This window comes from Cervus canadensis, chromosome 11, assembly GCF_019320065.1.
Source record: "Cervus canadensis isolate Bull #8, Minnesota chromosome 11, ASM1932006v1, whole genome shotgun sequence".
Lineage (NCBI taxonomy): Eukaryota > Metazoa > Chordata > Mammalia > Artiodactyla > Cervidae > Cervus > Cervus canadensis.
In genome coordinates this window covers 25,207,988-25,233,520 of record NC_057396.1, presented here as the reverse complement: position 1 = coordinate 25,233,520, position 25,533 = coordinate 25,207,988, and the positions used below count along the sequence as shown (strand labels likewise).

At 53.8% G+C, this 25,533-nt stretch overlaps 1 protein-coding gene across 1 annotated transcript in view; it reads left to right on the top strand.

Moving 5' to 3' along the window:
- DSCAML1 (DS cell adhesion molecule like 1) overlaps positions 1-25,533 on the top strand; it is a 365,655-nt gene that overhangs the window by 282,238 nt on the left and 57,884 nt on the right. Inside the window, exons 8-11 of the mRNA XM_043481523.1 lie at positions 460-732; positions 9,753-10,031; positions 10,440-10,559; positions 11,479-11,655. Of these exons, the coding sequence (XP_043337458.1) occupies positions 460-732; positions 9,753-10,031; positions 10,440-10,559; positions 11,479-11,655 (849 nt within the window). The remainder of the gene's footprint in view (positions 1-459; positions 733-9,752; positions 10,032-10,439; positions 10,560-11,478; positions 11,656-25,533) is intronic.

Sequence of the window (25,533 nt, the reverse complement as noted above, 5' to 3'; positions counted from 1 at the left end):
ACATGAGATCCTTTTCAGTCTAAGACCATCATGAGCAAATCAAAGGAAAATAACAGCATCTCAACATTTCCATTTTAACCCCCAAATCTTAATCTCCTCCTAAATGAGGACTCACCCTCCCAGATCCCCATCACTTCTTGGTGAGGCTTTGGTTTGCTCATCTATCCCATCCCAGTAGGGGAATGGATTCTTGCCCCAGGGCATGAATGAACCGTCTCTGTTTGCAACTGTTTGAAGCTAGTAACAGTGAATCCTGGAGAGACCCTGGGTGCCCCCAGTTCCAGCCTCTGCCTCGTAAAAAAAAAAAAAAAAAAGCCCCGCCTCCCCCTGCTGAATTTCCATCCCCTAAGAGTTTCCAAGGCCAAACAACTGAGGAGAGCATCACAGGGCAATGCCTGCTGTCCCTGGCTAACCGCACCATCACCCGTCCTCTCCTCCTCCCTCCCGACTCCTGCCCAGGCCCCCCCAGCATCCGGGCGATGAGGAACATCACGGCTGTGGCTGGGCGGGACACCCTTATCAACTGCAGGGTCATCGGCTACCCCTACTACTCCATCAAGTGGTATAAAGATGCCCTCCTGCTGCCCGACAACCACCGCCAAGTGGTGTTCGAGAACGGGACCCTCAAGCTGACGGATGTGCAGAAGGGCATGGACGAGGGGGAGTACCTATGCAGTGTCCTCATCCAGCCGCAGCTCTCCATCAGCCAGAGCGTCCACGTGGCCGTCAAAGGTAGGCTTCCCCCCACTGCCACCCTGAACCGGAGCACCCCCCTGGTCACCCAGGATTGCAGGCTCCTCTCTGCAGCCGCTCAGCCAGCAGCAGGCAGTCCTGAGTGGAAAGCCAAGGAAGAGAAGGCTCTGGCCTGGAGCTTGGAAAAAGTGGGGCAGGGAGATTACACGTGGACGGGGGACACAAGAAGGCCATGGGTACCTCTACGTCCAGTTCCGGCTGTGGGCTGCAGGTCAAGGCAGCGCTGGCCCCAAGGGCATGAGAGCTCAGTGACACACAAGAGGAGTCGGGTCACCTGGGCAAGAGGCCCAGGTCAGAGGCGATCGGCTATATTGTTCCCCTGTGTCAGCATGGAGCCACCCAGAACTCAGCAGGGCCCATCAGAGACCAGCAGGTGTGCAAGGGACAGGACTCAGAACGGAAGCAGCAGGAGGCAGAGTGGAAGGTGCAGGTGCTGGGTGCCCTGACTCCTTTCCGGGGTTCAGACAGGCGAGGCTGCTTTGCCATCATTGACAAGGACATTTCAACTGCTAAGGGCTTCACTGGTGACTCATATGGTAAAGAATCTGCCAGCAATGCAGGAGACACAGGTTAAATCTCTGGGTCAGGAAGATCCCCAGGAGAAGGAAATAGCAAACCCACTCCAGTATCCTTGCCTGGGAAATCCCATGGACAGAGGAGCTTGGGGGACTACAGGTCCATGAGGTCACTAGGAGTCAGGCACAACTGAGCGACTGACACTTTGGGCTGCTAATGCCGCTGGCGGCCTAGAACCTAAAACCCTCATCCCTCCCGGTCCCTCCGTGCTCACCTGGGCGAGGTCTGTCTTCTGTTCAGGCACCTGACACTGTGCCTGGTACACGGTAGCCCTTCAGTAAATGTTTGTGGGTTGAAGGAATGAAGGCATATAAACGAGCAAATAAATGAATGCCTGACTGAGCGACAGAGGCCCCTGGGGTCAGGGGCTGTGTGGCGCTGTGAAGCTCTCTCTCAAACACATTCTTTGAAACTGACAGGCCTGGAGATTGTCTGGATGGTGGGTGAGAGCTGAGTGGCCTGGTTTCCCAGGGGACAGGGTGGAGAGGTGGGGCCTGCCTCTTGGCTGAGGATAGGTCCCTGAAAGCCAGGCAGCTGGGGTGCAGGGTCTTTGGGCCAGTGGTGGCCTTGATGGGTAAGGGCTTCTGTCCCTTCCTGAAGAGCCGGGGCAGGCTCCAGCATATCCCCAAAGGGGAAACCTGAACCCAGAGAGGAAACCAGCCTGGGCCCTCGAGCCCACAGGAAGGAGAAAGCTGGGGGCTCCGGGCTTGGAAAGTGGCTCTAACACGGGGGGAGGGTCCAGGGGGCCCAGATTCCTGAAGCAAGATGGTGTAGAGGCGTTGTGGACAGGAAGGGGGGACTCAGGGGCGTCTGGGCCTTGTGGACAGGAAGAGGGGGACTCGGGGGCGTCTGGGCCTTGTGGACAGGAAGAGAGGAGTCTAGGGGAAGGACTGGTTTGGGGAGACAGATGCTGCCTCTGGCTTGGACCCCTTCAAGCGTTCGGTGAAAATGGGCCATCGCGGGGTAAGTGTCAGGAGAACAGCTGGGGAAACGGAAGGTGCAGCAAAGGGCGCAATCAGGGCTTCGCTCCTCCACTGCCTATCACCCAGGCTCTCTTGTCGGCGCACCGGGGCCGCGTCACATGCCCCCTCGTGCACCCACCACCTGTCGCAGTGACAGACAGTATGTGCTGCTTGAGCTGAAACTGAGACTTTAGTCTGGGTTGCTGTGACTTTCTGGGAAGCCTGGCTCTGAGCCCGAGAACTGGGGGAGGGGCCATCCTGGTGGCCATCTCAGGCCTGGAGACGAGAGATGAGACCTTAACAGCATCCGCCTCCTGCCTCCTCACTGCTGCACCCCAGGCAGGCGGATGGCCATTCTGGCCCCTCTTTCAGCCTGAAACCTCTGCCCAGCCCAGAGTCCTCATATCAGCAGGAATCTCCCAACCCCCGGGCCCAACCCAAGCCTGGCTCCTGGCATCACAGGACGACCTGCCTGTATCCATTTCTGTTACACGCAGTGGACTGAGAGTTCACAGTGTAAACATCACATATTAAAACATCTAACCTTTGCTCTATTCCCTTCGCCCAGCCGCACCAGCGAGCATTCGGCTGGATTTGTTGACTTAAAAAAAAAAAAATAACAGGGCTCCAGTGAGCCTCGTAGTACGCAGAACATCCTGAAAGCTGCTTCTGCTCATCAATTATTCAACCCCATTCAGGGAGCGATCAGCCCTAATGAATTGAATCTGATGCATTCCGTCTCAGCGACTCGCTGGGCCTGTTGTGATTGTGCTGAGCGACAGTGTCTCCGGGCCCAGGGCGAGGGAAGGGCGTGTGTGTGTGTGTGTGTGTGTCTGTGTGTGTGTGTAATCCCAGAGCTCAGAGCCCCTGCACAGAGCACATGTGGCTCCCAGCAGGCAGCAGGAGCTTGGCATTCACAAGCAGAGATTTGATGTGTGTGTACAGTGCACAGGTGTGTGTGCACACGTGGCCCCTTCCCTGCCCGCGGGGTCTGCAAATCCAGCCGCAGAAGGGGTACAGTCCCCCGTTTTCTCTCCAGACCAGTGCGGGTGCTCTGCGACCCCATGCCCCTGCCCATCTGAAAGCTTAAACCCATCCTCACGCTTCCTTTCCAGACTCCCTCTCCCCACCTCATTAGAATGCGCTTTTGCAGAAGAATCCATCAGAGCTGATTATGAGCACGCTGCTTGATTAGCTGATGTGTTGTTCAAAGAGCTACTCGAGGAGGAGGAGGGCGGAGGAGGTGCCCCTGGGCGTGGAAAGGGGACCCGACTCTGGGGGAGGGAGGGGACCCAAGGGCAGACCTCTAGACCCACTCCCGCCTGCCTGCCTGGGATGTGCGTCCCACCCAGAGGATCAGAGCAGAGACCTGGAGTGTGGGGACAGGCGCATGGGGGTGAGAATGGGCACTGGAAGCTTGGGATCAGTTGGAAGTCCTACCCCCTCATCTCTCTGTAGGGCCATGTGCCGGCAGGCAGGGCAGGGCAGGGCAAAAACCCACACTACTCCGTGAGCTGGTAAAACCCCTGCTGACTCTATTCCTTCTGGGACTGCTTGTCTTCTGATGAATTTTCCAAACACTGAGATGAGGCAAGCAGAACACGCCAGACACATATGCATGCACACGCATGTGCAGAGACCTGTGTGCATGGGTACACATGCATGGACACACCGTATGCTTTGTATGCATGTGCCTGCAACAGATAGACACACGTTAGCCTGTCCACACTTCACACATACCACACGCAGTGGTATATACTCAAAAGGTTCCCTCTGTCCACATCCTCCTGTGAAGTGACATTCCTGAGCCACAGACAGTAGCTGCAGGTGCTACCATAGAGGAGATCCCCCAAGTGAGCCTGCTGTGACCAGCAAGGCAGAGAGGGTGAGGGTGCTTCCACGGCTGCCTGGACTTGGGTGCATGTGACCCTGATTGGCAGGGGAGAGCCAGGCTGTGAGAAAGGCAAGCTTTTTCTCTGGGCATCCAGAGAGAGTCTTAGTAGGATGGTGAGAGGAAGGCATGGAGATTCAACCTAGATTTGGTGTCTTTAGGGCCCCCTGTAGCTGAAAAATAATGTAGCATAAAAGCATCTCTGGGTATGCAGGCTGAATGTTTAATTAACTAAGAAGGCAGGGCTGTAACAGGAGCTCCTTGGCTTTGGCCCAACAAAGGAACATCTCCATCCCTACACCTGAGCCTCCGGATGTCCTTCAAAACGAGGGCGTGAGTTGCTCTCTGCCCATTCTCAGTAAGGCCAGAGCCCGGAGGTAGTGCCAGGTCCCTCTGGGTAGCAGAGAACACACACATGCAGACGCACACTCTCCCAAGTGTGCACACTCCTCACCCAAACTCCTTCCCTCGCTGCTCAGCCAGTCCCTGCTGTGTGCTTGGGGGCTCCTCCTTCCCCCCTCTCATCCTAGAGAATAGGGGTCTCTATGGTCATGGGGCTTAAGAGACATCTGGTTCCCTGGCCAAATGCCTGCCATTGGCACAGATGGAGATTTAGAAGGAACCCGCTGGAATCCACAGGAAGGGAGCACGACGGATTCCCAGGGGCAGGTTGCCCAACACACGGGGGGAGGGACACTGAGGATTCTGCTGCCCACAGCCCTGTTTTTCAGCAGACGAAGCCAGGGGCACCAGAGCAAGCATCCTCCTTAGTGGACAAACAGGGCTCATGTGACGGCAGTGCTGCGGATGAAGCAGCATCTGTCTGTCCATTCAGAGACATTGACCATGCACCCACTCTCTTCCAGACACTATTCTATGAACACTGCTGTGCTCAAGACAGGCAAAATTCCTGCCCTTGGGGAACGTACCTTCTAGAGGGGGAAATGGTTAATGTGTGCAATAGGTAGAAGATGTTTCATGTCAAACAGGGAGTGGGGAGCAGAGTGCCACAGGTCATGGGGAGTGGTTTACAGTTTTAAATAGGGTGGTCAGGGAAGGCCTTCTGGAGAAGAGGGGGCTGTGTTTAAAAAAAAAAAAACTGAAGTGACAATATTCCTAAAATACGAGACTTGTTACAACTGGAAGATCAGTGTCAGGCTTTAGTGACTGTTGGATCCAACTCCCCCATTTTGCAGATGAGGAAACTGAGGCTCGGGGGCAGAGCAGGGTAGTGGCGAGAGGGCAGCATGCCCACATTGCTCTTGGATAACAGAGTCTTTCCCCATCTCCATGCTGCACAAGGAGGGAAGCTCCAACTTTGCACGGTGCCCGTTCTCTGCCAAATAGTGTAATAAATAAAAAGATTCAGTCTCTAAGAGAGCTCATGAGAGACACCATAAAGTGTTTATGGGCTGGGCCGGTGGTCAGCGTGGCCTCCTCCACACAGCGCCCCCAAACAAGTGGCCATAACAGCTTTATGGTGGCCGGGGACCACAGGGACTGCCACGACTGCTGTCATCTCAGCCACTCAGGCCTCTGACTTCGCCATCACAACAGCTTGCTCCAACCCTGCCTCCCACACAGCTGAGAGTTGCCCTCTCACCAAAGATGACTGTGGCCAGAGCGGGGAGGGCTTCCAGAGAGAAATCCCGTCATTACATGGCATTCATGCCCCCTACCTTCAGACTGTGTGCTGGGGAGATGCTGGGAGTCAGGGCAGGAGGGTCCCTGTGGCCTGCTGGTAACCCTAAAGAAATTCTTGGGCATCACCGCCCTGGAGGTGATCCAGTCCTGAACTACTTCTTCCTCAGATGTGGAGGTGGACACACACACCCCACACACACTCAAGGAGCCCGTGTCCACCTCTGAGTGCTGGGAGGACACCACCGCCTCCCAGTTTACAACGCAGCCCCCTGTCCACATTGCAGGGCCCCCTGCCCTGCTTCTCAGAACCTCCCGCTCACAGCCTCCTCTGGGTGTTTGGTGAGCCCGTGAAGGAGCCAGGGTCCCTAGGCTTTCTTCTCCTCCAGGCAGTCCTCGTGTGCCTGGACTTATGGGGTTGTGGGAATGCCAGCCTGGAGCCGAGGAATTCTGTGAGCAGCTCTGCCCTCTACCACCCTGTCCAAGGAGCTTCTAAGGAGACATTTATCCCCCACAGTACCTTACCTGCCCATCAACTGCAGCAGGGGGCAGTGGGGAGGAAAGTAAGGAACCTTACTCTTTGGAGGTTGTCTGGTCATCTGCCTCCTGCAGGACAGCAGTGCAGGAGAGCTCTGGCCACCCTAGGTGACTGTCTAACCCCCAGGATGGATATTGACTGCTCTCTCCTTCAGTGGATGCTCATATTGCCATCAACATTATTCTGGAAGACCGGAAGGGAATGACAGCCTGTGGTTGGCCTCTGCCTCTCGGCTCAGCCTTCTCCTACATTCTCACTCATATATTTTGTAAAACACATGTGTCCTTTAACGCTCTGTCCAAATGCCACCTCCTCCATGCAGCTGTGGTCACCCGACCAGATAACACGCTCTCTGCTCTGAGTTCAGCATCTGTGTTTTCTGGTGGAGCTTGTTCAGTAACCACCAAGGGAGATGTCTTACCTTCCTGAGCAAATGCTGAGCTTCCGGAGGTCCTATCCACAATTCAAAGCATGTTCCTACTTTCCCCAGCCCACAAGGAGCATAATGCCTTCACAGTGCAGGCATTTCATAAATATTCGATGAATTAGTTAATTAATGAATTAACCTGCCTTAGTAACTTGTTCCATTATCTAAATCCCTTTTTACTGAGAGAGACGATCTTCCCCTTGCCTGAGCTAAATCTTCCTGCCTCATTGCAGTCTCCACTTGCTCTGTTCTCCTTGGAAATGGAGTGCTTGGCCATCCATTCTGAGGCACAGCCCTCTCCTCCTAGGTAGAGCCACCTGCCCCATGCCTTGCTTGCCCCACAGACTCCTCTCGTGACTGTCCGACTCTCCTCTCGTCCATGGAGCCAGCTCTTATTCTAGGACGGCAAGGGCCTGACCCCCGGGGAAGAACGAAGGGAGCAGCTCCTAGCTCCCAAATTATGCCGCATAAATACAGCATCTTGAGACATATGGTAGAGCTCCCTCTTTTCTGGACCAACCCCCATCCTGTGCTTTCCCCACCCCTTGCCCACCTCTAAGGTCCATGAGGGAAATGATAGCCAGACATATATTTACTCATCTGACAGCACTTATTGGGCTCTTTCAATTTGCCAAGTATAATAACTACTGCCCTTAGGGGCTCCCAGACCTCCCAGGGAAGGTGGTACTGCTAACAGTTACCTCACTGGTGTGTGATCAGGGGCGTGATCAAGTGTGAACCAAGTGCTGCAGGGCTATGCAGGAGGAGAGCAGGCTTCACCGAGGAGGTGGTGCTGGAGCCAGGTCTGAGAGGATGACAAGGAGTTTCCCATGCGGCCTCCTAGACTCTAGCTTTGAGCCTTTGTGGGAAGGAAGGCTGGACCAGAACTGGTTCTGCTAAGCCAAAGGAGACGCACTGGCAGATCTGTGTCTGTGCAACAACTCCATCAAAAAGTCCACGGTGGCCAGAGGACTCAACCTGAGCTAAGTTCCCAGTGAAGGGAGGGTGGGAGGATCAGCGGAACCCAATGAGGAATCTCTGGGAAACTTCAGCAATGAGCACTGGGCCATTTCTAGAGTCAGGGATCCAGAGACATCTCACTGGAGATATGCAAGGCCCAAACCACTCAGAATATGGGGATAAGGCCCCAACCCAGAGAGCAGCTGCAGCCAGAGGTTGGGATGCAGAGATCTGGACCATGACCAGAATCCCAGAAAAGCTGGCTAGACTGGGGACCTGGATTGGGGCTCATGGTGGAGCCCACATGGTAGTTGTTTCCACCCAGTGCCCAGCCGTGTTCATTAGACCTGGGCTGAGATTCGGAGCTGTGGGTGTTCGTGGTGAATGGATGGAGCCCCCGTGGCCAGAGTGAAGGGTATGGTGGGAGGTGATGTTGAGAAGGTCAGGTCAGTTAAGGTCCCTGCTTCATCCCATAGGCCTTGGGGATAATGTCCCTCCTCAGTGTCACTTCCTCTGGACCTAGGACTCTTGACCAGGAACTTTCCCAAAGGTCCAAAGGGCTGCCAAGGGTTTTGCCACACCTGGCCGCTTCTCAGGGGCTGCTCCCTACTGAATCCTGAAAATCCCTGGGGTGCAGGCAGAGCCTAGGACATGCACATGATGTTGCCATCCCTTTTCCCCTCGAGGTTCATCACCCCACCCTCACCTGCTGTGTCCACTCTGGGTGGGGAGAATAGCAGGCTTCCAGGAGGGATGGGGCTGGTGCCTGGGAGGAGGCCGGAGGACTGTGGACAGCTTAGTAATTTAATTATTTCACTGCAGAAAGGAGATCTCATCTACTGGGTGCTCATCCTTGTTAAGCTAATTGTCTGTCTCCTTCTCTCTCTTCTCCCCCCACTTGCCGGGGAAGTCGCTGTGGCCTAATTGAGTTATCATAAAGATAATGGCTGATGCTCCAGCCAGGGCTGAGAAAGGAGGATCCCTCTTACAGCAGCTCAGGCTCCAGACAGGCCCCCACTCCCACCCAGGAGCTGAGATGTGGGCAGGAGGAGGAGGAGGGTGTGGGGAGGCTGTGTGGATGATGCTTAGCCAGGTGAGTCTACTCATAGATGACAGGGCTCCCCCTCTGCTCTTTTCTGCAACCCAAGGAGAGCTTGTGTGTGAGACAAGAGTCTCTGATCTGGGCGTGTTTGGGGCTTTCTCAACAAGGCAACAAGGTAGCATAAGGAAGAGGTTTCAGACTTGGAGAACAGAGAGATCAGGTTTTAAATCCCACAGTCTCCTCTTATAAGCTGGGTGATGGGAAGCAAATGATTGCTCTGAACTCAGTTCTCTCATCTGTGAAGTGGAGACAGCTCAGCTCACATCACATTCTTGGTGGGAGGATTCAACAAGAAGGTGTAGATAAAGCAGTTGAAACAACCAGTGACAGGAGCTTCCACCCGCCTGGTCCCAACACGTGATGACAATGGAAAGGGATCGGCTGGGTGACGGGGCCTCCACAGGAGGAGGCGAGGACACAGCAGCCTGGCTGGGGGACAGCCCGAGCATCTGGGGCACATCATCTCTATCCATGCCAGGCCCCCAAACAGCTGGAGATGCAGCTCTGGGATACCACGGGGAGCACAGGGGTGCCAAGGGATGGCAGGGAAGTCAGGGTGAAAGCTGAACAGTGCGTCAGCAAGCAGACAGGAGTCGTCACCATTCAAGTTCCAGGACAAATCTGAAGGTCATGATGAATGCAGGCCAGCCCAGGCCCTGGAGAGAGAGCAGATCCCAGGCCCAGGTAGGCAAGGGGATGGAAGCCAGGGGATGACGTCAGAGCACCCAAGAGATTCTGCATATATATACATATATAGGAGAACAGGCACCAGTGCCCAGGGGACTCTGTTTGCAGCCCACACAGGGTTGGGAGGAGCCAGAAGGCCAGGCAGGGGCGGGCGTGCTGCCAGCCAGGCTGGGGCACACGGGGGCCTGACAGCAGCACCCCTCTTGCCTTCCCAGTGCCCCCTCTCATCCAGCCCTTCGAGTTCCCACCTGCCTCCATTGGCCAGCTGCTCTACATCCCCTGTGTGGTATCCTCGGGGGACATGCCCATCCGCATCACGTGGAGGAAAGACGGGCAGGTGATCATCTCGGGCTCGGGCGTGACCATCGAGAGCAAGGAGTTCATGAGCTCCCTGCAGATCTCCAGCGTCTCCCTCAAGCACAATGGCAACTATACATGCATCGCCAGCAATGCAGCGGCCACCGTGAGCAGGGAGCGCCAGCTCATTGTGCGTGGTGAGTGGGACAGGATAGCCCCGTCGGGGGAGCAGGGGCCCAGCTCTGCTGTGGCTGGACACAGGCTCTCTAGATTTCCAGTCTGAATCACAGGCTCAGAGAAAGTTGACTCCAGCGGGGACCTTAAGGGTCAAGAGGTTCAAATCTCTTACTCTCCGGGAAACTGAGATCTTGCAAGGGGAAGACTCGGTTGGTCACTGGTGATGTCAGAATTGGCGCTTAGAATTCCCAACGTCCAACCTGATATGACTGGCAAAAGCTCTCAACATCTTGGGTCTCAGAGGTGCCTGCTCCCCAACTTTGTAATGGTCCAGGTGGGGCTGACATTGGCTAGAAGGTGCCCAGAGCCCCAGGAAACCTATCAGAGACCAAGCTGATCTGTTCCTCCCCCACCCCCCCTTTCTGCAGTGCCCCCACGATTCGTGGTGCAGCCCAACAACCAGGATGGCATCTATGGGAAAGCCGGTGTGCTCAACTGCTCGGTGGATGGCTACCCCCCACCCAAGGTCATGTGGAAGCATGCCAAGGGTAAGTCCCTGACCAGCCAGCATCTCTGACACAGCCGGGCGGGGAGGGGAGGGTGCTAATGCAACTGAAGCCTAGTCCCCTACGAAGGACTCCTAGTCCTAGGTTCTGAGCTCTCAGGGGACCCCAGGCTATACCTGAACAGGAGATCCTCCTCAGCCACCCACAAGGTCTGTGGACGAGGAACAGCTGGGGTCATGCTAATTCTGAATTTCCTCTTGTCCCCATAGACTGACCTCTGCCGTCTTCTCTCCAGCTCTAGCACTCAATACAATCCACTTTCCCTATCCCTCCCCAAGTCTCCCCAGCCCACCTTGGGGTCCCAGAGCCTCACTGACCCCTGCTCCTCACTTGTCAAACCTATTCTGGGATCTCAGTCCTTCTTGGAACCCAACTTCAACCCGAGGATGCATTTGGTATCTGACTAAGTCCCACGCCAACCTCTTACCCTTACTGTGTCCATGGCTGACTCTGGGGGAAGGGGAGGAGAGATCTGAACCCCCTTGGGGGTTGGCTGGCCTCTTTTCCAGGCCTGACTGCCTAAGACCAGGCAAGTACCACGTGAGGGCTCAGTCTTCCCTTTGCCGATTGCCAAGTGGCCCAAAGATAACTCTTTCCTCCTCTCCAAAAGAAGAGGCCAAAGGAAGCTGAGCCCAAAGGAAGCTCAGTGCCAAGGTGGGCATCAAGCTGAAGCTCCCGACTCCATCTCCACTCCTCAGATCTGGGGCAGGCTCAGACCTCTGTGTTGGTCTTTCCTGTTTCCCAGGAAACAGGAACTGTGTGAGCTCCCAGCCCTTCGGGGATGCTTCAAAATCGCCCTAAATCAGCTTTGCTCAAGGAAGGCCGTTCCTTGAGGCACTCTGACCCCCCCAGCTCACTCCCGACCCGGCCACCAGTCCTGCTCTCTTCTGCCTCCTTGCAGGGAGCGGGAACCCGCAGCAATACCACCCGGTGCCCCTCACCGGCCGCATCCAGATCCTGCCAAACAGCTCGCTGCTGATCCGCCACGTCCTGGAAGAGGACATCGGCTACTACCTCTGCCAGGCCAGCAACGGCGTGGGCACCGACATCAGCAAGTCCATGTTCCTCACCGTCAAGAGTGAGTTTTGTCCCCGTGAGCCTCTCCCAGCACTCCCTGATCACAGGCCATGGCCCATCTCTGCGCTCACCCTGCCTCCCCACCTGGTTTCCATTGCTCCTTCTGGGAGAGGGAGGCAGGAAGGATTCCTAGGCAGAGGTGGGCTTAGGAAGTCTGAGGAGGGATTCAAAATCACTCTTATCTGAGACAGTGGCCTCACTGTGAATGAACCCCAGCTCACTCTGCTCTTATCATGATAAACAGGTTAGGTTAAGTCACTAAGTCATGTCTGGCTCTTTGTGACCCCATGGACTATAGCCCACCAGGCTCCTCTGTCCATGGATTTCCCAGGCAAGAATAGTGAAGTGGGCTGCCATGCCCTTCTCCAGGGGATCTTCCCAACCCAGGGATCAAACTCGGGTCTCCTGCATTGCAGGCAGACTGTCTGCTGACTGAGCCACTAGGGAAGCATTTGCTATACCAAAGTATCATGTGACATCCCATTTATTTTGCTCTGTAGGTTGGCAATTCCATCTGAGTAGTCATATCGAACAATTTTTTCCCTGTTATTTAATGTATGCCTGCTTGTATATAACCTGTTAGTGGCTTAGAAAAAAAGAGATCATATACACAGTATAGGCGAAAGGCCTGTGGGATCTGGGTTCTGATTCCAGGTCCACCTTTTGGTCTTCCTGGCTTTGGGCAAGTGACTTCACATCTTTGGGTTCCTTTCCTCACCTGTGTTGGAGGTTCATTCCCAGCCCACTAGGCTCACAAAATCATTGTGCTTACCACAGGAAATGATCATGGAAAAGGGAAGATGATTCAGAAAGGGCAAAAGAGCCGTAAAACTCACCTTAGCTCGGTGCCATACCTCTGGCTTCTAAATCCCCAGACCTAGAGTCGGAATCAATCGCCCTGAAGTCTGGAATAGCCTTGAGTTCTGTTCAGTCACCCACAGACATTCCTACTGGGCAAGCCTATCCCTTCATGCTGTTAGGGGTCTATATAGTAGGCCCCTAAGGGTCATGTCAGGACAGTGAAACAGACCGCAGGCCACAGAGAAGAGCAGTTAAACCCTGAATTTTAGCATCTGACCAAGCCAGCTGTGAGTCTGGGCGTACTCACTGCAACCTCTCTGGGTTTTCTTGGGCTCTGTATCTCATGTTCCTGCCGTACATAAATGAGTCATGAGAGCACCTTACTTGTTATGTTCTATGTCAAGAGTAAGTCAGATGACGTGTATAACGCAACCAGGATGGTACCTGGCGCCCAGTAGGCCATCAGAGATTCAGCCCCCACCCAGTTTTGGTTTTAGTGGGAGACCCTCCAGGGTACGTGTAGGAAAGGCTGATGAGAGCAGCGCCCAGTGTGCGGTCTGCCCAGCGTCTCCCTGGAGGCCCCGCCCTTAAGAGTCATAGTTTCTTTATCGCTTGCCAAACCCTTTTCAGCTCCACACAAGACGGGGAAGCCCCGGCCATCGATCGATGCTCAGGGAGCTCCGGGCGCCGGAATCCCCGCCCTGGGGAGCTGCTTCCCTCACACTATCAAAAAGCACTTTGTCCTTAATAAAACCAGGCAATCAATCTACATCCCTCAGCCAGGGAGAGGAGAACACTGCTAATTCTGCCTGCGTGAGGCGAGAGGAATAGTAGGCACCTCGTGGAACTAGCCTGGCTGTTTGATCCTTATCTCCCCACTGTCAGCAGGAAAAAAAAAGAGCTCAAACACTCAGCTTTTTTTTTTTTTTTTTTGGTTTTTGCTCTTTTCCTCTGAGTTAAAGGATTACACTGGGCAAACGTGGCTGTGTCTTTGGGCCCGTGGTTCCTCTGTGTCAAGGAGGCAGACATGGGTGACTGGGGATGCAGTGATCAGGAGGTGGGCGGTATGCGAGGAGACCCAGTGCACATCAGGCTGTCCCTGATGTCCTGGGGGTCCTGGGCTAGTCACCTCCCCCCTGCCCCTCAGACCTGCATTTTTCTGTGCCGTCCGTCCTCACTTCACAGCCCAGGCAGGAGCTATGAAAGCATGTTTTGTAAATCCAGGGCAGCCTCATGAACACGTCCAGCAGCAGATCACACACTCAGCCACCCACATTCACAGGAGTGTCCACCTCTGGTGACCACCTCTGGCCCCTCTTCCCAAGGGATGACGGCCACCCCGCACCCCTTGTCACCTGTGGGCAGAATCTGGCCCTTGATCCTCCTGCCCCACCCCACCCTCCACCCCGATCCTGTTTCAGCGGCTTTGTCACTTCGCTCCGCCTCCTTCCATAGTAAGGCGCACTCACAGGGCTTTCCCTAGGTGTGTGTCTACACCGTCCCACAAACTCCTCTGGGTTTTTCCCACTCACTGCGCCTCCTTCACCTGCCACCTGCGACACAGTCTCCGCACTGCTCATCCAGCCCTCTGCCCTCTCCTCCTCCAGCCTCCCCCACAGGCTGCTGCCCAGCTGTGCTCCCACACCCTCTGTACACCCGGGGTCCCCACACCGTCACCCACAGGTGCTGCCTCGGATGGCCTTTTCTTCATACCCTTTCTCTATCACAGATGCCTCCTTCTGTTTCCACCCTGCTCTCCCAGTGACCTGCTAGCCACGCTGAAGGCCCCTACACCACCCCAAAAGCCAGCAGGAGACGGGGAAGCAGGGGCTGGGGCATTTGAGGTCCAAGGGCAGCCAGTGTGGAGGGCTGAGTGTGGCCAGGGCCTCTGCTGGGAGTTGGAGGTCTGACTGCTTTTCAGTTGTGGCCTGAATCATTCACACAGCACCCAGCTGCCAGAAGAGGCTTCTATGACCATGGGGCACTGCCGGGGGTCGGAAGGGGATGGGGAAGGGGTCAGGGGCTCCCAACCTTCTTTGGGAACTTCCGCTGTGCCTCCTGCTGCTTTCTGTGGGCACATTGCTCCAGGTAACCCACGCTCAGCTCCTCCCCGAGAACATCCTTCCCTCCCACCCCCACCTCCTCTGCCCTCTTCCTCCTTCATTGTCCTTCAACCTCTCCCACCTCCCCACAGGACGCAGGTGGATGGGGAAAACCCACAGGATACAAGTGTGTGGGTCACAGAAGGGCTTGCCAGGGCAAAGCCCTTCCTGGTCATCCCTTAGTCCATCTCAGACAGCCTACACCAACGCTCTCCCACTCACCTGCAGGCCAGCTACGGAAAACCTGCCATTTGCAAAGTCAAGGGCATGGCCTTCCTCGATGCCTCTAACACTCTCAGGAAAAGGTTGACCCTATACGGCTCCACATTGTCAGGCCTCACACTCGTGTGACCTGTCAGAGGGCAAACTGAACTTCATTCCCACATTAGCCAAGTAGAAGTAAGAAAGTAATATAATATATCAAAGGGACATACATCATAAAAAACATTCAAGGGTCAAACTGGACATTTGTGGTTGGCTTCTGTTGGAAAGTGTCCTCACCATTGACCCCAATGGTTTCCAATGATAACAGAGGCTCTCTGGGCCCTCACTAAATAATCCATAAAACTCTAGTGGATTAGAGCACAGACTTTAGAACCAGACAAACCAGGGTTCAAACCCCAACTCTGCCACTTGATAGTTGTGGGATCTTGGACAAGAAATGGTCTCTGTAAGCCCCAGTTTCCTCCTCTGTAAGTTTGAAGCTATAATGCCATTTACTCATTGGTGAAATTCAAGTGAGACACGCACTTACAACATTAACACAGTACGTGGCACAAAACTCACATCCAGTAATATCATTAGCGATCATTAGTTTTAGGTGCTGAAAATCTAGTGATGGATAAAATGGAGTTGCTCTCCTCAGGGAATTTAGAATCTTGAAGAGGACATAGACACATACCCAAAATAGCTATAGTACACGAAGGGATATGAAAGTGTGAAAGTGTTAGTCGCTCAGTCATGTCTGACTCTTTATGACCCCTTGGACTGTAGTGCACCAGGCTCCTTTGTCCGTGGAATTCTCCAGGCAAGATTACTGTAGTGGGTAGCTATTCCCTTCACCAGGGGATCTTCCCAACCCGGGGTCAAACCTGGGTCTCCCACATTGCAGGCAGATTCTTTACCATCTGAGCCACCGGGAAAGCCCATAAGTGCCTTAAAAAGCTACAAACAAGGAGATACAAAGAGAATCAGGGATGCAGTGATCAATTTTAATTTGGGTAGCCATTAAGGTAATATTAAGAAAAGTTCCACAAAAGGAGTAGTTGCTAAGTAGGACTTGAAGGATGAGAAGGATGCTGATAAGAACCAACGGGAGCAAAGGTCATTCCATTCCAGAATGAGGACAAAGTATAGCAAGAGTGTGGAGGCCGGCAAGTCCATGCATTCCAGGTGGAACTTAGGGCTGCTGGTGGAGAGTGAAGGGAGGCTGGGCAGGGAGAAAAAGCATGAGGTGCTTGTGGGTTTTGGAAGCAAAATGTTTTCTTTCTATGCAGTGTTGACTCTTGATATCAGGCACCAAATAAGAGTTGCAGGAGCCCAACTTGGTGCAAGTTGGGATTCCAGAGCTGGTTCTTGGACAATTTCTTTCGTCAAGGCCCCAGATTTCTAAGAATTTGTTGGAGGAAGCAAAAGGTTTTCCTAGTCCCTGGACACGCTTGTTGGCAGCCATCCAGGCCCAGCTGGTCCCCAGTCCTCCCTGACCCCCAGAACGTGGGTGCTGCTGAGGCCATGAGTACCTTAGCACTGTCACAGCACAGCACTTGACAGTTTACAAAGCCCATACCCAGCCTGTGATGTTGGCAGACAGCAATTCCTTCTTGGGGAAGGAAAGATCCTGGATCAAAGTGATTGAGTGATATAATCCCAGCTGAGACAGGTGCTTGCCTCTGTCTGCCTCTGACTCACGTTTTGGTAGAGAGAGCGCAGACCAAGAGATGGAAGACTGGTTGCTGGTCCCAGCTCTGTGAACTCACTGTCTGTGTATCCACAAGCAAACCTTTCCCTTCTCTGGGCCTCGGTTTCCTCTTCTGTACAGTGAGGCCTGCACTAGAATCTAGTGCATAGCTGATCCCAGGGTCCCTGTCAGCTCAGACAGTCTATGATTCCAGCTATGCGCATGGTCCTTTTAGGGTACCAGACCACCTCCCAGAACTTGGTTGAAAAATAAATGTAATTAACAGATGAAAATACTGCATCCACGGGGCTACCGTTCATCTCCCTGCTAAAATGTAAAATGAAACAAGAAAGATAATGACCAAAAGGAGGAGGAGGCAGTCCCCCTTCCATCTGACAGTGGGGCAAAAGTAAAGCATCTTCAGAGAGAATGTTTCACCAAGAGGCAGGTACAAAGAAATGCCGCTTAGCCTGAGGTTCAAGAGCTGGCTGTGTTTTGATGCCACTGCTGCATGGGACTCAGCTGTCCCTTTGTGCCACAGGTTACCTGACTGGACAGGTTCTGTTACACCCTGAGACTCCTCTCCACTCTGTGAAGGCTCCAGTGATGGACCCAAGGCAAAGCCCACAGCCAATTAAACCTATAAGGGCTCTTTGTTTGGTCTGGGTTTTGATTTGTTTGTTGAGCAAAATGTCAGACCAATTAAAGCCAGATCCAAGAGCCCTCCAGAGCTCACAGGCAGCTGCAGAGGCACAGAATTCAGGAGGGAGGAGAGCAGGAGCCACGTGGGCAGCAGCGGGAGTGGAGGGGGCGGTGGGCCGCCCTGGTGGAAGGAAGCCCCGGGTAGACCAGGTCACCTACCAGCAGTTGACCATTGGTACAGAGGCTGGGATGCAAAACCTTGGAAAGACAATTGTGTATCCGATGACCTGAGATGGTCCTAATTTCACATTTGCCCAAAGGAGTCTCCTTCTGTTGGGCAGAAGCAGCCCCTCCCTTAGACCTGGTGGCCAGGACCGCTGCTCTAGAGCTTCTTCTGCCCTCCTCAGCCCCCACCCTTCCCACGGGGCAAGGAACCTGTGACCGAGGGACACAGCCGCCCAGAACCCACTCCTCCCTTTCTAGACCATGCTCTGAGCACCCAGGCTGGACACATCCCGTCACCAGGCCAGGCTCCCGCCCGCGGGCCCCACTGAACCCTGGTCAGGAGGTCCCAGCCTGAGCCCATCCAGCCTATGCAGGACCCAGGGAGGCCAAAATGAGTAGATGTAGCTTAGCAGACAGGAAGATCCTGACCAGGGAGACAAGAGTCCCGATTTCCTGTCCCCATGTGCACCCTCTGCTTCCGGACAAACTGGGGTGAGTCCCTCTCTCTCCCTGAGACTCAGTTCGCTCCTCTGTTCAGAGAAGTCATGACCTTTCTCACCCTTTGCCTCAGCTCCTGAGGCATTAACAGAGCTCAACATGTGAGTGATACTTGCTGTGCCAGTGATGACCTGATGGGGCCCGTGAGCGCAGTTTCAGAACCTACCTTGCAGAAGCTGGGGCCCTTGGTATTTCAGGGCAGCAGTCACCAACTTTTTTGGCCCCAGGGACCGGTTTCATGGAAGACAGTTTTTCCATGGAGTGGGGTGAGGGGTGGTTTCAGAATGATTCAAGCATATTACATTTATTGTACACTTTATTTCCATCATTATTATATCAGCTCCACCTCAGGTCAGCTGGTCTTAGATCCCAGGGGTTACATGCTCAGTCGTGTCCTACAACTCTTGCAGCCCCATGGACTGTAGCCCTGACTCTTTGCATTCCCTGCCCCCCGCCCCCCGCCCCCGCCAGTCCTCAGGACGCCATCAGGCTCCTGTCTGGGCCTCTCAGGTCTACAGAGACTTGAGACCTGCAAAGTCAAGATTCTGAGAAAACTTCCTCCTGCTCGTGTGATTCACGGGCAGTGGGTGCCCAGCCCAGGGCCAGGTGCTGGGGTGGGAGGTGTGGGGTAGCACACTGTGGCCTGGCCACACTCCTATTCCTGCTGCTCACCCAGGCCAACCTGTCCACAGCGCTGAGGGTGTAACAGGGGTGAGCTCCCCGCAGAGCAAGGGCAGTAAAGCCCACAACCTCCCACCGTAGGCAGTCCCTCCAGGTCCATGGGGGCCGGCTGTGACTGTCCTCCTGGAAACTCAGCGTGGGGAATTTCTGTCACACATTGGAACCTTGTATTTGCTCCCTAGAGCCGCTGTAACAGAGTTCCACAAACCAGGTAGCTTAAAAGAACAGAACTATATTCTCCCACAGTTCTGGAAGGCTAGAAATTCCAAATCAGGGTGCCGGCAAGGCTGTGCTTTCTCTGCAGGCTCTAAGGGAACATGTTTTTCTTGCCTCTGCCGGTGGCTGCCAGCCATCCTTGGCATCCCTCCCTCAGATTGGAGTCTCTGCCTGCATCTCCCTGGGTGTCTTCACGCCAGCTTCCCTATGTGTGTGTCTCCCCTCTCCTTCTTGTAAGGACACCAGTCGTAGTGGACTAAGGGCCCTTCCTACTCCAGGAAGACATCTCTTTAAAGAATATTTATTTATGTGTATTTACTTGACTGCACGGGGTCTTAGCTGCAGCACACAGGGTTTTCCATCTTTGTTATGACACACAGGCTCTTTAGTTGCAGCATGTGGGGTCTAGATCCCTGACCAGGGATCGAACCCGGGGCCCCCTGCAGTGTGGGAGCCTGCCGTGTGTGTGTGTGGAGTGTGGGAGCCACTGGACCACCAGGGAAGTCCCAAGACATTACTAATAGTTGATATCCACAAAGATCATATTTCCAAGTAAGGCCATGTTCATAGGCACCAGAATCGAGGACTTGAGACATCTTTTGGGGGAACAGGAGTCAAACCACAACAACCCCCAGGCCCAGTGATTTAGTGTTCGCAGCTGCCTGCTTCCCAGAACCCTGGGGGCAGAAGTGCCCTCCTTTTCAGGATGCCACCACTGCCTTTGTCTGAATACACACAGCCTCCTCACCGAAGCTCTTTCTTGGTCGGAAGCTGAGGAGCCCAGCCTCCCCTGTGCATTAACCCTAGAGCAGGGGTCAGCAAACGGCCGAGGGCCATACCTGGCCAGCTGCCCCTTTTGCTGGAGCACAGCCACGCCCATCCTTCAGACCCTATTACCTGTGGCTGCTTTCAGAGCTATAGCCACTGGATTGAGTCACTGAAACACAGACGTGTGGGTGCAGGGCTTAGCATATGTATATGTACTGTGGGTCTTTTGCAGGAAGGGTTTAGGGTAGCTGCAGCAATGACCCCGCAATATTTCCTTCCGAGTAATTAAAGAAAGATGGGGCAGTGTCTCCTTTTGCCTCTGAAAGGATTCTGAGGTTCAGGATCATTTCAGAGTTGAGTGTTTTCTCATCTCTAAGGTGGGGATAAAAGTACTACCCACCCTCTTGGGTTGGAGTGGATGGATTTAATTAAATAATTCAAATAGTTCAAATTCAAATTAACTAGGGTGCATGACACATAATGAACATTCAGTAAACATCAGCTATTTTCATCATTGCTATCATTTTTCTGTTATTCTGGGGAGTGTAGAAGACCAGAGGTGAGGGAAAACCAGGTCTCACCCTCATGTGAGAAAACTACCCCCCACCTCCTGAACCCTGACACTGTGCCTCTGCTTCTCGGCAAGCAGCCAAGAAAGGAACTGACTGATCCATTTTCTGGCTGGAGAAAGAGAGGCCTGGTGAGTTTGAAGGCCTTGGCCGGCCCACCAGGCAGCAGAAACAGGGCTGCAGTCCAAATGTCAAAGGCTCCACGGTTCTCCATGACCCGCACCCCACCCCCTTCAGACACACACACTGTCAGTTCTGTTCCCCATGCACACGGGCAGTGGACGGCTAGGGTCCCCCCGGCACCTCCCCACCAGCTCTTGGAGCCAAGGCTGATTGCTTCCATGCAATTTGAATTAATCTCATGCTTCAGGTGGAGCTTGGCTAATCAGGGGAGACAAGAAGCCGAAGTGGGTGCAATCAAATTAACAACGCTAGGCCCTGGCTCTTTAAGAAGAAAAAAACAAAGCAGGCACCAGAAGGCACCTCCCCCCACCCAGCCAGCCCTTCCCTGGGGAAGCCTGGCACGGCTGCCAGGGCTGAGCGCAAAGCTTCTCCCACCCCACCCCACCCTGGGCCGACCACCCCACGTGCCAACAATGCCCCTTTGTGGCAGTTTATCTCACACCGCCAAACAGCCTGTGGTTCTTGTTGGGATCTTGTTAACAAGGAGCAGAGACAAGCCTGTGTGGGGAGGGCGGGGAGTGGGCTGAGTTGGGGGGAAGGAGGGGCCCCCTCACCTCGAATGGGTGAATGGGTGCCTGTAATCCTTTCAGAAACAAAAGGAGACACGAGCCTCCCAGCTGGGCAGCTCCCTTCTCCCCTGGAGATGAGGGCCTGCAGAACTCTCTTGAGCCTTCAGGGCATGTGCTGTCCCCTGGAGAAGGAGTCCATCCAGAAAAGCATCTTAACATGCCAGAGAGTGCATCCTTTTTAGCAAAAAAAAAAAAAAAACTACGGGACTCCTGGAGAGATTTAGGTTAGACTCTCAGAAGGACTTCCTGAGACAGTCAAGTCGGGTCCTTGGGGTTGGTGAAGAATACCGTGACTTTGCTGCTCTTCCAACCTTCCTGGCCTTGAGGTCGTCCTCCCTGAGGAGAGGAGGGACCAGACGGGCATCCACTTGAATGGGGAGGGGAGAACCGTCCAGCCCTGTGGTTCTTCCCTCAAGCCCCTCTCCCAGGCCACCCACCGGGAAGAGCAGAACAGCCTAACCCCTGGGAGTAAAAACAGGGTTGTTGTTGTTGTTGTGAGGATTAAATGAGTTAATGCATTTAAAGGAATGCAGAATAGTGTCTAGCAAATAGTAAGCCCTCGATAATGTAAACTTCTAGGGTTATCCTGTACTGGTGCCCCAAGCTTCCTTTGGTTTGTTTGTTTGTTTATCTTTAAATATGTATTTATTTTATTATTTGGCTGTGCCGGGTCTTAGTTGTGCCATGCCAGGATCTAATTCCCCCACCCAGGATCAAACCCGGGCCCCCTGCATTGGGAGTGTGGAGTCTTAGCCACTGGACCGCCTGGGAAGTCCCCCAAGCTTCCTTTTGAAGCATAGCATTCCACACCTCTTCCCCATTTTACCAGGCCTCTCCCAACAGCTGGTGGCATTCGCGTCCTTTTTCTTTCACGTCCTCCTTCCCACACGCACTGCTCTTCTCCTCTGGGTATTGGGAACTGAATCTTCCCTCCCTGGTGACTTGGGGACTGTCAGAAACACCAGCTGAGCTCCAATCACCAGGCAGAAGAGAGGGAGAGGCACAGAGACAGAGAAGGCCAACTCATCGCCTCCCTAACTCCTGCCCCAAGGCCCAGCCAGCCCTGGACTGGCCCCCTGGCCCCCTGGCCCAGCCCTCCTCCAGTTCTCAGCTTCCTGCTTTCCCTTTAGAATTCCTCCATGTCATGTCACTGCCACGCAGCTTCCCACTTCTGGGACAAAGCCCAGCAGGGCAGAAGAAGTCTGGATGAAACCGGAGGAAGGGATGCTGGTGAGCTGTCAGGGTACTTGGGGTATCTTCTTGGCACTCCCCAGCTGTGTGACTTTAGACAAAGCTTCCATTGCCTCACTGGTACTCTCTGGGCTAATAGCCCCCAGGCCACCTTCTTAACAGGAAAGAAGCCCCTGATAAAGGATGTTCCAGTGCTCTTAAACTGCAAAGACCAGCCCAACCCAGCTTATGCATGGGACCCCAGAGAAGGGGGAAGCTGGAGGGGTCAGGGAGAGTCCAAGTAGGTGCAGAGTTTATAATCCTCCTTGCAGGGTCCGGGGGCACTAGGACTCCATCCCAAAGCCTGGGGGGCTGGTCAGAAAGTCTGTGGATGCCGGGGGTGAAAGGAAGCAGAGCTGTCTCCTGGTGTTTTAAAAATCTATCAGCCTCTCACATCAAATTAAAATGTAAATAGCAGCTGGTCTGGGCAGGACCTGGGGTGACAGGAGCCGGCCTGCGAGTAATTTCACAGACAGAAAGCGGTTACATCGGATTCTGACAACTGTCTTGTTTCTCAAATTGATTTCCTCTCCCCTGCCTTGCTGCCCCAGGAGGGCTCTGGAGCGCGGGGAGGGGGTTGAGTCCGCTGCAGTGGGGTGGGCCGGCCAGTGCCTTTCTCCTGTCTGTGGCTCCTGCCAGTAAAGCCCCATCAGGCCCAGGAGGAGGAAATCTGGGAGTTCTCAAGGCTCTAAGGCCACAGGAGAGGCGCCCAGGGCCTGGGATCCTGCATCCTTCCCACAAATACGTGCTAGGTCCTGAGCAGAGTGCTTGTGCCCTACAGAGTCTCACAGTCAGAGACAAGGACACAGCACTATGACATGTGCTCGATGCCCACAGGAGGGGGTGACATGGGGTGTCAGGGGAGGGTGCTGGGAGTCATCAGGAAGCCCCTTTGGGTTCTACCAGGGTTTGCCCCAATCTAGCCATGTGCAGTGCTGGAGGTTGGCACCAGGGTTGTAAAGCTCTAATCAGACTGGCCCAGCTCCCCCCAGGACCTCCCACAGGACCCCAGGGAAGAACCCACCCTCCCCACCTAGAGGGGTTGTGTATTCAGGGGCAGTTCACCCACTTGGGTCTTTCTGATGCCCTCAAGCCCAGCCTCTCCCTGTTGCCCAGTCCCCAGAGAATCTCCCACCGCACCCTTCTTTGTATAAAGAAATTAGGTTTCCTTGGCTGTTAATTGAATTACACTGCAGGAAAGCAGAGAAGTTGTATCTCATTAAAGCCTCCTGTGTCCTCCTGGGGTTCTGTGTTGCCTCTGTGGCTGCTATTAGCGCTTGTCACGGAGAACTCAGCCCTGAGTGTACAGCCCTCCCCCTCCCCCACTCTCCTGCCCAACTCTCGCTTGGAAAGTGGGGCTGGTAAGTCTCACTTCTCATGGTCATTGTTGGTGGCGGCCAGTGAGCAATGAATAAGAGGCCAGAGCATCCATCAGATAGCCTGCTCCATCAGGGGTACTGTGGGCGTAGGGAGGCCGTGGCGCTTGGTCAAGAAATACATTGAATGTAAATCCATGGCTGATTCATGTCAATGTATGGCAAAAACCACTACAGTATTGTAAAGTAATTAGCCTCCAACTAATAAAAATAATTGGGAAAAAAAGATATTTTTAAATTATTAAAAAGAAAGAAAGAAAGACATTGAGACCTGGGCTTTGGAAGTGGGGAATAATAACAGTACCGACCCCAGATGACTTAATTCATGTAAAGTACTAGAATACTGCCAGCCCGTAGTACAAGGACGTTCTCAGTAAAAGGCAGCCATAAAAGTGTGTGTGTGTGTGTGTGTGTGTGTGGAGGGTACACTTTTGTAACGCAGGGCTGTGGGTAGATATGTGTTAGACAATTACGTCAGGCTGTTGACATGCAACTGACAACTACATCAGGTTACATTGTGTCACACGACCTGTGGGTGTGCAGTAAGAGCATCAGAGTGTAGGCTGTGAGGGTGACTGTGTTTGTGACGGTCTGCTGGGGTGTGTTTTTGACATTGTATGCGATGCACACATTGCATATATGTGCTCCTCCAGGTGACTACACCTGAACATCTCTCTCGGGAATTCTCAGGGTCCGCCTTCAACCCAGAAAGCGCTCTGGGGCACAGCCGGATCTCAGTGCAGTGAGGGTTCAATTGTGTTACCAGTGAGATTCAGTGGAGCAGAGAGACCTTGTGACCCAGCACAAGAAGCAAGGGGGAGACCGGGGGACAAGAGAGCAGATGGGGCGGGGCAACTGCTGCCCTGGGCTCCCCTCTCTTGGGGGCTGCCTCGTTAAGTGCAGCAGCCAGGAGGGCCCCCAGGACCTGGGAGACCTGGCCAGGGTCTGGGAGGAGGGGCACAGAGGCAGAGTCCTCTGTCTGTTACAGGTTGACAGGAAGGAAAGAGGAGGCAGGTCCTCTGCTTCTTGCCCAGGACAAGGGGCTGCAGGCCCTTTATAAGCAAGAAGAGCTTGCCCAGCAAGCCAGACTGCCCACCACCTTTCATCTCTCCTGAGACCCGGACATCCACAGGGGCCCAAAGACATGAGCATCTATCCAGGCCTCACTGGAATCTTCTCTGTACTGCCTAGGTTGTTTAGTGTGGGGAGCTCACAGCCTCTACTGCAGCCCTTTCCATCAACAGTAAACACCACTGGAAAATTGCTTCTGAGGCCAAACAAGAGGCCTGCCTCCTCCCTTTGTAAAGAGCTGTTGTGCCTTGTCCACCACCCAGTGTAGTCACACACTCCCACTTCTCAGCCTCCCTTCAAACGGCATGAATTCTGTCCATCTTCCTGGTCACACTCCAGCTGGTCAATGTCCTCCGTCAAGTAGAGAGCCCAGAACAAGACATGATGCTTCACAAGTGATCTGGAGCTTGTCATGCTATGTTCTGAAGACCTGAACACTAGTTTTCTTGGCATCAGCTCACCTTCCACCGTTAGTATTAGAGCTTCATGTGTTAAGAATCACCTCTTCCCTACTAATTCTAATAGTAGAGATTGAAAGTGAAAGTGAAAGTTGCTCAGTCATGTCCGGCTCTTTGTGACCCCATGGACTACATGGACTTCTCCAGGCCAGAATACTGGAGTGGGTAGCCTTTTCCTTCTCCAGGGGATCTTCCCAACCCAGGGATGGAACCTAGGTCTCCTGCATTGCAGGCGGATTCTTTACCAACTGAGCTATGAGGGAATCCCTGTGTAGTAGGGATTATACCCTACTAAGCTACTATACAGATGAGTAGACTATAATAACTAATACTGTTTATTAGTATGACCAGGGGCAAACTGCTTCCTGTGCAACCTCAGTTTCTTCATTTGTAAAAGGAAGGGTCTGTGCTCAGTTTGGTTCAGTTGCTCAGTCGTGTCCAACTCTTTGCAACCCCATGGACTACAGCACGCCAGGCTTCCCTATCCATCACTAGCTCCAGGAGTTTACTCAAACTCATGTCCGTCACATCAGTGGTGCCATCCAACCATCTCATCCTCTGTCGTCCCCTTCTCCTCCCACCTTCAATCTTTC